Source organism: Podarcis vaucheri (assembly GCF_965113315.1).
Source record: "Podarcis vaucheri genome assembly, chromosome: 13".
NCBI lineage: Eukaryota > Metazoa > Chordata > Lepidosauria > Squamata > Lacertidae > Podarcis > Podarcis vaucheri.
Genome location: NC_138751.1, coordinates 21,616,706 through 21,630,710, shown reverse-complemented (window position 1 = coordinate 21,630,710; position 14,005 = coordinate 21,616,706). Strand labels below are relative to the sequence as shown.

The 14,005-nt window shown below is 46.9% G+C and overlaps 1 protein-coding gene across 4 annotated transcripts; it reads right to left on the bottom strand.

Annotated features, from left to right (window-relative positions):
• Nucleotides 1-177: 177 nt before the first annotated feature.
• LOC309517356 (calcium-binding protein 5) lies at nucleotides 178-13,842 on the bottom strand. Of its 4 annotated transcripts, none has more exons than XM_082196502.1 (8): nucleotides 13,712-13,835; nucleotides 11,323-11,424; nucleotides 9,604-9,725; nucleotides 7,874-7,904; nucleotides 6,695-6,838; nucleotides 4,956-5,065; nucleotides 2,774-2,921; nucleotides 178-593 (listed from the first exon to the last, which is right to left on the bottom strand). In XM_082196502.1, exons 3-8 carry the CDS (start codon nucleotides 9,664-9,666, stop codon nucleotides 568-570), a joined length of 522 nt encoding a protein of 173 aa, XP_082052628.1. In that variant the 5' UTR covers nucleotides 9,667-9,725; nucleotides 11,323-11,424; nucleotides 13,712-13,835; the 3' UTR covers nucleotides 178-567. The 4 variants fall into 4 exon arrangements, with proteins under 4 accessions (XP_082052628.1, XP_082052629.1, XP_082052630.1 ...); XM_082196503.1 differs by lacking the exon at nucleotides 13,712-13,835 and adding an exon at nucleotides 13,577-13,701; XM_082196504.1 differs by lacking the exons at nucleotides 11,323-11,424; nucleotides 13,712-13,835 and adding an exon at nucleotides 13,577-13,651.
• Between the last annotated feature and the right edge of the window lie 163 nt (nucleotides 13,843-14,005).

Below are 14,005 nucleotides of genomic sequence, written 5' to 3'. Positions count from 1 at the left end.
AATCTGTTTATTCCTGCCCCATATGCTGCCCTTCTGAGCAGCGATTAAAGTGGATAAGCCGCTTTGGGCAGGGCCAGGCGTGGAGCTGCCAGGGTGTTATTCTGACCTCTGCGGATGCCGGCAGCAGCGAGCGGCTCCAGTCAATGTGCCACAAAAAAGCCACCCCCACACGGATCCTGAGCGATCCTATACAAGGAAGTCTTTATTGTACATGATTGCTGGAGGGGATGGAGAGGTAAGGCAGGGCGTTGCGCTGGGAAGCGATCTTCCGGGGTTTGTTTGAGAGGGATCAACCGAGCTGGTTGGACCAGTTGTGGGATAGATTTGACGAATGCAGCTGCCCGGTAATAAGGGATTCCTGCAGGGATTGGACTTTGCCAAGTGAGATGCTCGCCCTCCTCTTAGGGAGACGATCCAAGAACGCCCCCCTGCCAACCCACCCCTTGCCCTGCTCAGTCTCTTGTGCAAACGGAGGTTTGACCTCCCCTCCCAGTTCACACTGGGATTTGATGTTGAACTCCATACATTCACATATTCGTTGGAACCAGAGAGGGGAGGGCGACTCCATCAGCGTGACATCATCCTCACAAACTCTGTAAGGCAAACGTGAAGAAACACATCAGTGCGGCTGGGGAGCAAGGCCCGAGAGACCTGGCTTCAAATCTACGAAGACTGCTGAGTGCTCCCTCAGGGCTGTTGTGCTTATCCAAAGGGAGATAAATGGCTGTGAATGCCACCGCCTGCTCCTTGGAGATAAACGTGTAATTCACATGTAAAATAATGATGCCCTGGTTGCCAATTTGCTACTGGGCCAAGTTCAGGTCTTTTGTGTTAATTCACAAAGTCCTGAACAACTTTAAGGACACCCAGATTCCATTCTCTCCACTTTGATCACTGAAACCTTCGGATGGGCACTCTCGGTGGTCCTCCATGCCCCCAGGATTTGGCCAACATTTACCAGGGTTTAGTGCCGCAGGCCTGCCCTGTGGCACTACTTGCTCATGGAAGGTCAGCTGCAGTCATTCTTGCTCTCTTGTCTTTCAAAACTTGTATTATTCAGACAGGCCTTTGATATTTTTACCAATGAGTTTTTATTCACATATTACTGATGTTTTTACTGCTGCTATTTGTAGTTATTTCAATTTAGTAAGAAGATAAACCTGTGCTGGACATGCACATGATATTATTCAACTGTTTTGGATGTATCATTATTTGTTTAATGTTCTGTTTTGTCTAGCGCTGAATTTAACTATCTTTTGAAGTTCTTAAAATATCTGTTTTTAACTACCTTCTATCAATAATTCAAATCATTGGACTAGATGACATGGGGGTCCCTTCCAGCTCTACAATTCTACAAAATGTTGCTGCATTTTGTAAACGGCTTAGATGTTCCATTAACATGGAGCTGTACGCAAATTTTGTTAAATAAATGAAATGAAGAAGGATGAGGGAGCACAAGACGGGGGCAGCCCTGGCCTGAGACCCTACAGAGTGTTTGCCTGCTGAGGTAGGCAATATTGGCCTGGATGGACAAATAGTATGGCTTTGGTATAAGACATGCTCCTATGCTTGCTAAAGGCTGGCTATTGTGCCCTTTTTGGCTGGCAGTGAGCAGTCTTAAACAAATGAGTTACCAGTGCAATCCAAACTGTGCAACAAGATAAGTCAGTTCTGTCCCCTGGGGAAATTCTGCTTTTACATTTGCTGCTTCACCTGCGTCATTTAGGTTACTTGTGCTGGAAGTTGGTTGTGCTGTCATAGTAGCCTGAAACATCCCCAGAATCTGTATTCTGAAATGACCTAAGTCCCGTTACCTAAGTTGTAAGGAGGTAAGCCAGTGGTTCGCTTAGTCCAGCATCCTATTCTCAGGGGTCAACCTATGGGAAGGCCACAAACAGAACCTGAGCTCAACAGCACTCTCCCAGAATGGAATCCAGAAGCATTAAAGGTAAAGGTAAAAGGACCCCTCAACGGTTAAGTCCAGTCAAAGTCGACTATAGGGTTGCAGCACTCATCTCACTTTCAGGCTGAGGGAGCCGGCATTGGTCCACAGACAGCTTTCTGGGTCATGTGGCTAGCATGACTAAACCACTTCTGGTACAACAGAACACCATGACGGAAACCAGAGCGCATGAAAACGCCGTTTACCTTCCTGCCGCAGTGGTACCTAATTATCTACTTGCACTTGTGTGCTTTCGAACTGCTAGGTTGGCAGGAGCTGGGACAGAGCGATGGGAGCTGACCCCATTGTGGGGATTCGAACCACCAACCTTCTGATCAGCAAGCCCAAGAGGATCAGTGGTTTAGACCACAGCGCCACCTGCGTCCCTCCAGGAGCATTACTGCCTCCGACAGTGGAGGTAGAACATAGCATTCAGGGTCATTAAGTCTTGCCTGGTGTGTTGGGACAACTCCCACACTCTGTTATCTAGTGTCTGCTCATTAAATTAGTACCACAACCACCCTGCCAATGGGGTTGCAATCCAAAAACAGGGCAGGTGGAGCAGGGAGGCTGGGTGGTCCAGCTCCTGGTTTCCCCCCCCACCAGCAGCCCATTTTGACAGGTGGGCTGTGTGCTACCACCTCCATGCAATTGGAGCAATCCAATAACTCTCTAACCCTATTATCCAAGCCCATTTAAGCCTATATCTTTTCAGCCTGTGCTCCTAAATCCCATCTCCCCAGACCTTTAAAGCTTTTAACCTCTCACCTTGTATCCCGATAAGCCTATAATCTCTTTCCATCAATCCTATATTCCCCGATTGCATCTCACCCTCAAAATCCACCGTCCCGTCTCCATTGACGTCGGCTTCCTTCACCACATCAGCAATCTCCCGGGACGTCAGCCGCTCGCCCATCAGCCTCTGCATGGCCTGGTACAACTCATCCAGAGTGATCTCGCCATCCCCGTTGGTGTCAAACTGGAAACAGGGAGAGGCATGGTAGTTAGTTGCGGTGAGAGTCAGCATACTTAATCTGAACAGGAGCTAGAGGGCGAATCTTAATGGCACAAGATGCAGGACAGAAGAGAGGAAGTACCTCTTCGTGCAGTGGTTCGTTAGCATATGGAACTCATTGCCACAAGATGCAGTGGCAGCCAGTTAACCTGATCCCATTTTAAAGCTAACGGAAATAGGATCTATCAATGTCTTTTCGTCAGGATTAATGATAGGAGAGAAATCCAATTCAGTTTGCGTTTAAAAGGTGAACTGGTGTCATATACGCATGCCAAAAAAATAAGGAAACCAAAACGCAACCATCCTTTACAAAAGTCGCATTTCCCCAAATTTTGCAATGCCGCGCTCCAGCCAAGAAATTGTGCCAAAATGCACATACGAGGGTAAAGTGTGCATAGGTAAAGGTAAAGGGACCCCTGACCATTAGGTCCAGTCGTGACCGACTCTGGGGTTGAGGTGCTCAACTCGCTTTATTGGCCAAGGGAGCCGGCGTACAGCTTCCGGGTCATGTGGCCAGCATGACTAAGCCACTTCTGGCGAACCAGAGCAGCGCACGGTACCTATTTATCTACTTGCACTTTGACGTGCTTTAAAACTGCTAGGTTGGCAGGAGCAGGGACCCAGCAACGGGAGCTCACCCCATTGCAGGGATTCGAACCACCAACCTTCTGATCTGCAAGTCCTAGGCTCTGTGGTTTAACCCACAGCGCCATCCGCGTCCCTTAAAGTGTGCATAGAGAAGCACATGTCAGTGAAAAATAATGGAGGAAAAATGCATTAAGGAAATATAAATATTAGTGAAATATTAGTGCTGTCCAAAAAAAAAAAAAGAAGGAAGTGTACCAAAAGGATTTGCACCGAAAGGTTGATGGATTCTCATGAGAACTGAAAAAAAAGTAGAACCTCCAGGTCCAGGTGCAGTATATCTCTGAAAACCACAAGATGAGGAGCAGCTGTGTAGGCTTTTGCCTTCCTGCCCTGCTTGTGGTCATCCGGTGGGTCACTATAGTAAGTAGAATGCTGAATTAGATGAGAGTGGCCACTTAGGGACCACCAAAAAAAGCGACACAGCTGTGAGTAAAATTCCGGTGTGGTAACATATGTATAAAAGCAAATTAATAAATAATAATTATTTAAATACAAATACAGTACACCTCATGATGTATGTGACCAGGTAACTTGTGTGCCTGTCTTATCTGCTTCCAGGTGCCAACTGTTGATGAGCAAATTAAAGGGTCTTTCTCTCCCTTAAATCAGACGTGGACCAGGCAGTCCTTCAAATAAAGGAACCCTTTAAATAGAGCACTGTTCCCCTCACAGTGCTTCCAGCAGAGGACTTCTGTGAAGTAAGAGAGATTGTCTAGACCTTTGGTCTGATCCCGGAAGTTTCTTCCTCTTTCTTCTCTTATTTTTTTATGGAACTAGCAAGGTTGGCAGAGAAGGGATAGTCATGGGGAGTGCTACGTCCCATCCCCAGCTTTTTGGGTGGGTGGGGATCAATGTTGTCTAGTTGGGTAATGAGAAGTTGGGGAATGAGAGGTGTTCAATTTTCTGGGAGGGAAAGGGGACTTATGACAAGCTGGGATAAGTGAATCTGTTTTTCTAGTCTTAACCACTTCTCCACATTTCCGTATCAGATTGTGGAGCTGGGAATTAAGTCGTTGTGAAAATTCACCAGCATTTTAGTATGAATTTCTTCTAATGTGCACATTTACCAATGTAATTTTGCCCAACATACACATTTTTGCAAATCCATTTTCCCAAACAGAATGCACTTTCATATTTCATTTCCACTAACAAATGCATTTTTAATGCTAATTTGGGGAAGTGTGGGTTCTGAAGGGATGGCTGTTTGTGCATTGCTGCGGAAAGTGCGGTAGATTTGTTAGATTTGCCTTTGAATGAGAATGGAATCAGATTTCTGCCCCACCCCTGAGAACAAGAAACAAGGCTGAGAGAAAGAACTCCAAAGTCCTGTCCAATCCCAGCCCATCTTACCTCCTTGAAGGCATCCCTCATTTCCTGAAGTCCAATCATGCCCGCCGTCTCTGCCAGCAGCTTTGGGGTCATCATCTCCACAAAGTCCTCAAAATCCACACGCCCTCCAACTGCAGTGACCACAGTCAGGTTAATTTCTTAGAAAACTCAGATATCTTGGTTTTCCCTTCAAGTTTCCTTACATATCCCTGATCAGCAGCAGGTTTGGGGCTACATATACAGCATACCTTTAAAGCGGATGGTTTCCCCCTAAGAATCCTGGGAATGTAGTTTGCTAAGGGTGCTGGGGATTGTAGCTCTGTGAGGGGTGGACTACTGTTCCCAGAATTCTTTGGGGGAAGTCATGTGCTTTACAACCTAATATACTAAAAAATTCAAACTAAACTTAAAGAGATTAGATAGATGATAGATGATAGATAGATAGATAGATAGATAGATAGATAGATAGATAGATATCTCAAATGGGGGGAGGGAACTAAAGAGAAAAAGAAAGTAAGATACATTAATAATAATCCTCATAGAATCATCATATGATCCTCATAAAACACAAAATTATAAATATAACCCTCACTCAACATTTTACCTTAAGCTTCACACATATGGAGAGCTGAATCCTCCCAGCAGGGAGAGCTTCTCCTTCCTCAGTCTCTCACCCTGAGAAAAGCCACTTTGACCTGCCTCTCATACAGGTCAGCTCCTTGTATGTATCTTCATTTATCATGTGTGTGTATATATGTATTATATATATGTATTAATTAATATTAATTAAGACATACATCTAGTTAATGCTACTGGAGAGCCACCAGAAATCAAACATCACACAAGAAACCCAATCAAAAAGAAAGAAAAAATAAGGGGGGGGACAAGAAAGAAGAGAAAGATAAAAGAGAGATATTTTCAGTTCCCTGTCTGCCAATTGTGTATATAACCATTATTCAGAGTATTTAACATACTGTATTTTTCGCTCTATAAGACACACTTTTCCCTCCTAAAAAGCAAGGGGAAATGTGTGTGCGTCCTATGGAGCAAATGCAGGCTGCGCAGCTATCACTGAAGCCAGAACAACAAGAGGGACTGCTGCGCAGCAATCACTCTTGCTGTTCTGGCTTCAGGGATAGCCGTGCAAAGACTCTTCAACAACATTTGATTCGGAATATTTTTTTTCTTGTTTTCCTCCTCTAAAAACTAGGTGCGTCTTATGGTCTGGTGCGTCTTATAGAGCGAAAAATATGGTATATACTCCAGAATCATTCTAGCTATGAATATTATCTAGTTACTGTGGTTGGGCCTGTGCTTTCTAGGCATGGGACAAGCAGAATCGTGAATGAGCCTGAAGTCCAGCCACTGCATCACACAGGAAGCTGCCTCGCTGCTGCCTACCTCCGGCTCCACACAAACCTCTTTTCCCTCTCAAATGGCAGAGAAGTCAAGGGCTGGTTGAATCCCAGGCAAGCTGACAATGGCCATCCTTTATGTTAGAGCCAACACCCATTGGAGACCCAGGTAGTGATACCAGGACTCCTTCCCATCGTCAGCCTTCCCCAACCTGAGATCTTCAATACGCTTTGGGCTACAATTCCCAGCAGCCCTTGCTTAGTATTGTTCATGGTAAGAGATTATGGGAGTTGTAGTCCAAGATTTTGGAGGGCTGCAAGCTGAGGAAGGCTGCCTTGTATCTTCAGTCCAGCACCATTCTTTATTGAAATATTCAACCCAGTCCTCGGGGACCAGGCACTTACGATTCATGTTGATCTGCTGCGACAGTTCGATAAGCTCCATCTCAGTCGGCATGTACCCCATTGTCCTCATGAGGTTGCCCAAATCTTTGCAGCTGATATAGCCATCCTTGTCCTTGTCAAACTCATCGAAGGCCTCACGGAGCTCTGTTTTTGCAAAACGGGAGCAGCAAGAGTAGCAGCAAGGGTAGCAATAATAACCGAGTAAAGAAAACCTCTGTGTCATTGGTTTTCTAGGTTTTTACCTCAGGGAACACTTCCTCTGGAAGGCCTGCTGAAGGACCCTCTAGCACCTGCTGTGGAGTTCCAACATGTTCTAGAAGATTCTGGGTATGTTTTAAGGCAAGGGTATAGAAGCCATGGCCCTCTACATATTGCTGGACTACAGCTCCCATCGTCCCTGACCATTAGTCATGCTGGCTGGGGCTGATGAGAGCTGTTTTCCAGTAATAAGATGGAGGGCCACAAGTTCCTCATCCCTTTCTTAAGGCCTCACCATCATTCCTCATGAACTGGGTGTGCAATCAATATCCCTTATGGCTAGGGATGGGCGCATCTGTCCATTTCACTTTCCCCCAGTTTTTTTATTTTTCCAAACAGTTCTCCACCTTTTCTCATCAGTTTGCCATTTTGTGCTTTTAAAAGGTCCTCGAGAAAATTCATCAGCATTTTAGTGTGAAATTCAAGTAATTTCAAGTGTGAATTTCACGTGATATACACAGTTTTAATGAAATGTGGGTCAACATAGACATTTCTGCAAAGCGATTTCCCATGATATATGTCATTTTCACCAATATATACATTTTTATGCATACTTTACCCTAAAATATTTTTGTAAACATTATTTAGCTGGGGAACTACACTGCAAAATTCAGAGACATGTGACTTATAAAGGAAGGCTGTGTTTCGGTTTGCTTGTTGTTGCGGAAAGTGCAAATTATGTAGGTTTGCCTTTAAATGCAAACTGGATTGAATTTCTCCCTCAACCATGTTTATATTAAACACCAGAAGAAGGTCAGTCATGGTTGGGAAACTCTTTTCATGGGAAGCTCAAACGTTACTGATCTTCCCATCAAAGAATCCCTCATAATCTTCCAAAGCAACTCAGAATTTCCCAGAACAATTAAAAAAAAAACCCCAAAGCTGCTGCTCAAAAGTATCACAAATGCCCATCCTACTTACCTTCGATTTCATCTGCTCCCAGTTCCCGCTCCTGTAAGGCAGATGTAAAGTCATTCATAGTGATACAGGCACATAGGAAGGGAGGAAATGAAGAAGTCTTGGTTCACAGTCCTCAACCTCACAAGAAACTACTCTTTCCTCCTGAGCTGTAGAAAACAAGACCCCCAAAGCCCTAATGCCCAACCGATCTCTCCACCCAACCCTTCCCGACGCCCAAACAAAGGCTCCTCTTCCCTAAGGCCAATCGAAATAATTGCATCGCGCTGTCAAAACCACAGCAATGCTCCCGTTGAGTTGACAGCTCAATATTTACAGGCACACAGAAGGACAAAGTGGATCCAGCAATGAACTGGAACACTGCCCAGAATGACAGAGCCAGTGATCACAGTGAAATGGAGGAACGGAGAAGTGGGGCGGCGGGGAGAGAGAAACCCTACACAATCCTAAAACTCAGTGACAAAACCCAGGAGGTGCAAAGCCCATGGAGGAGCAACCATGTAGCTGCAGATGTTTGGAGAGAGAGAGAGAGAAAGGCTGAGATCATCTCACTGCGCTTTCTGATTCACAGAGACCCATCCCCGAAACTTCAAGCAAGTACAACCGAGGGTGAGTCCATGAGCTGGCAGCAGCTGAGTGCCTTGAGGATCACTAGAGATGCGTACACACCATATAGTTAAAGTACATTTCCCTCCCCGTAAGGAATCCCGGGAGCTGTTGTTTATTAAGGGTACTGGGCTCTGTAAGAGGTAAACTACAGTTCTCAGGTTTGGGGGAAGGTACGCTTTAAATGCATGTTAGGGCTGCAGCAAGATATCATAATCTGCTCCACTACTGAGCCTGGGGTAGGACAGGACAGATAATTCATACTAAGGGGGAGGGAATTAAGAGATGGTTCACAGGACCCAGTCCCAGTTATTTTGCCTTAGACTCCCCGCCCCCAGTCTCCTGCGCCTTCCCTATTATAACCTTTTAAAAACAAAAGTTTGCTCACAAGATGACTGGGTGTGCTGCACCCGACAGTGCCAGCGACAGCCTCAGACACCCCCAACCATTTTAATTTGCCCGGCAGTTAATTTGTGCCCCCGGGGCCCTGTGCCCAAGTGTTTTAGTTCCTACCCAATGCCCCTGAGGCCAGCTTAGCCCCCGACTGCCTTTCTCTGGCATACTTTCCCAGCATTCAGAGACCCAGCCAGGTTATCCATTTGGCTGTGGTGGTGACAGAGAATAGGTTGTGAGAAGGGTACTCCCACAGGACACGCATATATTTACATTTCCCATCATGTCATTGTGACCGAAAAGTTGGGGCATGTTTTGGAAACCATCTAATAAAAAGGAAAAAAATAAGAAAACCCTGCCTGCCAGAGGCAAAAGGGGAACGAGAGATGGCAGCATGCAAGACGCGTTGCCTCTTTCAAACCAACATTCTAGAAGTTAAATCGAGCCCATAGAATTCCATCTCCCTCTTGCTTCTCCAACGCACTAGACTTCTCCTCCCGGGACCTGGGTCCTCCAGAACACCATAAACTGCAAGCTGCCTTCGTGGAGCTGAGTCTGGAATCCTTGGGGCTCCTCATCCCACCGGGCCCCACTTTTGGTTAATTTCCCTTGCAGAGGAAAATGGAAACTCAGCCCTTGCTTTGGCTGACCGTTCCAGACCGTTTGCCCTGCCCACCTGGGCTGCTGCACCCTCTTGCCCAGTCTGCCCCCCCCCCCCCGCGCAATGGCCATACCCCCTGTTTCTCAGCAATCCCCTTGCGCAGGAAGATGCAGGCTGGTCCCAGGGTGTTCTGCATGGCGCTGAGTGCTGCGTGTCCTGGTCACCCTCCGTACGGTCCTTCTGACGCCGTGTCCCCTTCAGCAGAAGAAGAGATGGCTCTTATGGATGAGGATGTTTTATAGAGGGGAAAGGGGATTATCTCTCCCCCCTCACTTCTGATCCTCACCCCCGCTGTCCAGGCCTTTTTGTTCTCCTGCTAGCTGTGGTATCTGCAAAATAAATCCCTCCTCCCCTCCCCAGATTAACATCTGCCGCATGGTAAGAGCTGGCAGCCAGGACTCCTCAGGCTGGGCAGAGGAGCCAGAAGGGTCCAGCGAGTAATGGGATGGGGTGCAGGGTTCTGCTGCGGCTGTCTGGGAAAGAGGGAGTGGGATTTAGTGGCAGATTTGATCCAGAACTCTTGCTGGGACGTTCTGGGACACTTGAGACTCCTCCTGATGGTCGATTTATTTGTTTATTTGTTCTGATTTGCTTGCTGGGTGGCTATAGGGCAACGAGTTAACCAGCCATTCATATTAGACTTTGCCATTCATTTTCCTGTCACTTTCCTAACTGCAAAAGTGGATTTGTTGCTCTAAGGCACCAGAGCGCTTTAATCCACTTCAATTGCACAAACCTAAATTTCCCAGTTCTGTAAGCGCTTGGATCCCTCCCACAGAAAACTGAGAGTCTGGAGGCACCCCAAGGGCCAATGAGTTAGGCTGCCAGCATGCCATGCTTTGAAGCACATTGCTTCCCCCCCCCCCAAGAATCCTGGGGCAGTGGCGTAGCGTGGGGGGTGCAGAGGGGGCCCGGCCGCACCAGGCGCAACATCTGGGGGTTAGGGTTAGGGGGCGCAAATCCACGGGTTAGGGGGCGCAAATTACTTGCCTTGCCCCGGGTGCTGACAACCCACGCTACGCCACTGTCCTGGGGGCAGTAGTTTACACCCCACAGAGCAACAATTCTCAGCACCTTTAAACAACTACAGTTCCTGGATTCCTTGGGGAGGGGTGATGTGCCTTAAAGGTATTACACACAGAGAGAGAGAGAGAGAGAGAGAGAGAGAGAGAGAGAGAGAGAGAGAGAGAGAGAAGATTTCTGTGTAATTATAGTACAGCGGGTTCTTTAGGGCAGCCATGTTATTTTATACAGTTAGAGCTAGACTGCTTCGGGTGGGTTCAGGGGGACCCCCCCACCCCAACCCAACGCACTTCCTTGGATATCTTTTCGCACAGGTTCTGCCTGTCACTGGGATGGGGAGACGGGATCAGGTTCACCTGTAGTGTACCTGGGTTAAGACGCAGCAGCTGTCTCTACCAGGGGAAAAAAGGTTGTGAACCCAATATGTGGGTGTGGGTGTGTGGGTGTGGATGTGGATAAAGTATCTTTATAGAGGTATGGAGTGTGGTGGATGAAGAGCATTGGTGCGTGTGGATAGGAAAATAAAGAGCATTTGTCTTTTTAAAATGTAAAGAGCTTCTTGTTTTGATGTGTTTGTTTGTTTGTTTTAGTTTATTTCTACAAGTGGGAGTTGTGCTGAGATATAATCCTCACCAGACAGGCAATGCCTTGTAAGGAACAGCATGGAAAATGAAACTACGTAGAACTAGGGACTGAAGCAATGCAGGGACTGCATTAGTGCGATTGTTAGGCATGCTGTATAGTCACTTTCGGACAGTAAAAGAGTTACCGTTCATCTACGGCAGACTCTGGCATTCATTAAACAGCAGCGGCAGCAGCGGCAGAGGCATCCAGTCAGGTATCAGGTGTGCCACACAATTCGGTCTGTTGTCTAGTGCATGAAATACGAGTCAAATTACCCCCATCTGTTCTAATTGATGCATTAATTAATAAATAAATTAAGCCTGCAATTTTCTTAAATTAATTGACTTGCACTAAGAACTTTGGACGGGCAAAAGAGCTGCTCCAGTTCTTCATAAATTAATTATTCAACTGTTAAATATATATATATTTATTGTTGTTTTAGGCAGGTGCTGGCTGCAAGAACTGAATGGCAGCCATAATATTTAGAAGAGACATTTTGCAGTCTCCCATACAAAGAAAGGAACTTTTGCAGGGCAGCGTGTGGGTAGAGAGCAGAGGCAAATTTAATACCCCAAGTAAGTAAAATAATAAGTGTAAGTATATAACTAGCCAGTGCTTTTTTTTCCCCTGGGGGGACGCAGGCAGAGCCATAGCTAGGTGATCTTGCACCCCGGCAGAACCGTCCAGATTCGCCCCTAGCCACAGACAAATTAGCTTTTCTTTCTGCCTCTCATCCACCCCTCCCCCCATTCAATTCACCCTCTATTTAAAAACCATTTCTTATGAGGCAATAATCAATATTTATATTTATTGACATTTTTTTAGCTGATTTTGCGGGGGGAGGCCATTGCCTTCACCCCTGGCGGGGACCCACCTCACCACCCCTAGCTACGGCCCTGGACGCAGGGGTATGCATGCCCCTAAACATTTTGTGAACCTTTGTACTTTGTGGTGTAGTGGTTAAGAGCGGTAGTCTCGTAATCTGGGGAACTGGGTTCACCTCTCCGCTCCTCCACATGCAGCTGCTGGGTGACCTTGGGCCAGTCACACTTCTCTGAAGTCTCTCAGCCTCATTCACCTCACAGAGTGCAACTCCCGCCGGGCTCACAAGGCTTGCAGATAGCTTCACTCTCCAGGCTTCAACGAAAGCCTACATTCGCCCCATAGGACGCACACACATTTCCCCTTCATTTTTGGAGGGGGGAAAGTGCGTCCTATAGGGCGAAAAATACGGTATATGAATTATTTGAAGAGCAACTGTAATCAACAAATTACGCTAGTAGGACTACAAGAAGTTTTGTAAGGAGAAATATACAAAGTGCTACAAAGTAGAAAAGGATAGAGATATTGGTTATGAGTTTGAAATGTAATAGGGAAGATAAGAAATTCATACTTAGAGATTAGATTGGAAAATTTTCAGACAGGATTGATGGAAGTCAGAAATTTGAATAAGATGTAAAAGTATGTTTAATTACTGTTGAAAATGATATGTGACACACACACACACACACACACACACACACACATACTGGTACCTCGGGTTACATACGCTTCAGGTTACAGACTCCGCTAACCCAGAAATAGTGCTTCAGGTTAAGAACTTTGCTTCAGGATGAGAACAGAAATTGTGCTCTGGCGGCGTGGCGGCAGCAGGAGGCCCCATTAGCTAAAGTGGTGCTTCAGGTTAAGAACAGTTTCAGGTTAAGTACGGACCTCCGGAACGAATTAAGTACTTAACCACTGTGTGTGTGTGTGTGTGTATATATATATATATATATATATATATATATATATATATATGCAGGTTTTGGTGTCTTCGGGTGTCTTCCCGTGTAAGAGTCGGGGTGTCTGTGCGACGTTTCGACGAGGTCTCACTCGTCATCTTCAGGCTGGTGCTTTCGGCTAACAAGAAGCCGAAAGCACCAGCCTGAAGATGACGAGTGAGACCTCGTCGAAACGTCGCACAGACACCCCGACTCTTACACGGGAAGACACCCGAAGACACCAAAACCTGCATTCCTGTACCCGTGAAAATCTACGAAAGCATATATATATATATATATGGATGGGTCAGTGAAGGCGCCAGGCAGACCCCACTGGAGAGAGGGTTCCACAGACAGGGGCCACAACTGAAAAGGAGCTAGAATCATAGAACTGGTGACTTTGAAGGAACCCCGAGTCATTTAGCTCACCTCACCCCAGTGCAGGAATCCTGCCCACAGCCATCCCTGAGTGGGCTTGTCCACCAACCTTCTGGTTAACAGCCAGACACACTGACCCATCTCCCTCTGAGCAGGAGACAGGCCTCAGATGAAGATCTAGGGACCTGGGCAGACTCCCTTCACATCTCCTTCCCACTCCATGGACAAAAGCCAACTGAATTGTCGGTTGAATCTTACTTCAATGGCGGTGGCGCTGTACTTGTGGGGTGTAGCCTGGCTTGGAAGACGTGTAGGTAGCATGACACAAACACTGCTGGGTGATCCCAGTGGCCCCTTCCAACTCCACAATTCTACCATTCTGTCTTCCCACACCTGGTCTACCACCTGAGAACACCTCGTTCTGGCTAGGGGCCAGGCCATCGCTGTCCCAAGGGGAGGAGAAAGCGGGATGGTGGGACGTTGGGGGCCCTGCTCTCCTTGAGAACCTTTGGCTTCCCCTCGTGGCTGCCATGGCAACCAGGTGGGTTCTTCTTCCTTCTCCCTCATTGGTTGCTAGGAGCCGCTGCAGAACCCAAGAGAGAGGAAGAGAGAGGCTGGTGCCGGGATGAGGGGCAGCTGGGTTGGGGGGCAGCTGGGAACCTGAGGCATGAGGATGATGGGGTGGGG

Excerpts from the sequence above, each read along its gene's own strand:
- LOC309517356 (XM_082196501.1), bottom strand. The coding sequence starts at position 13,759 with ATGGCCTGGCCCCTAGCCAGAACGAGGTGTTCTCAGGTGGTAGACCAG. Across the intron at positions 7,905-13,576 it reads ACAGCGCCACCGCCATTGAA|GAGCGGGAACTGGGAGCAGA; the intron begins GTAAGATTCAAC and ends TCTGCCTTACAG. Across the intron at positions 594-2,773 it reads CGGGACGGTGGATTTTGAGG|AGTTTGTGAGGATGATGTCA; the intron begins GTGAGATGCAAT and ends TTTGCCTTACAG.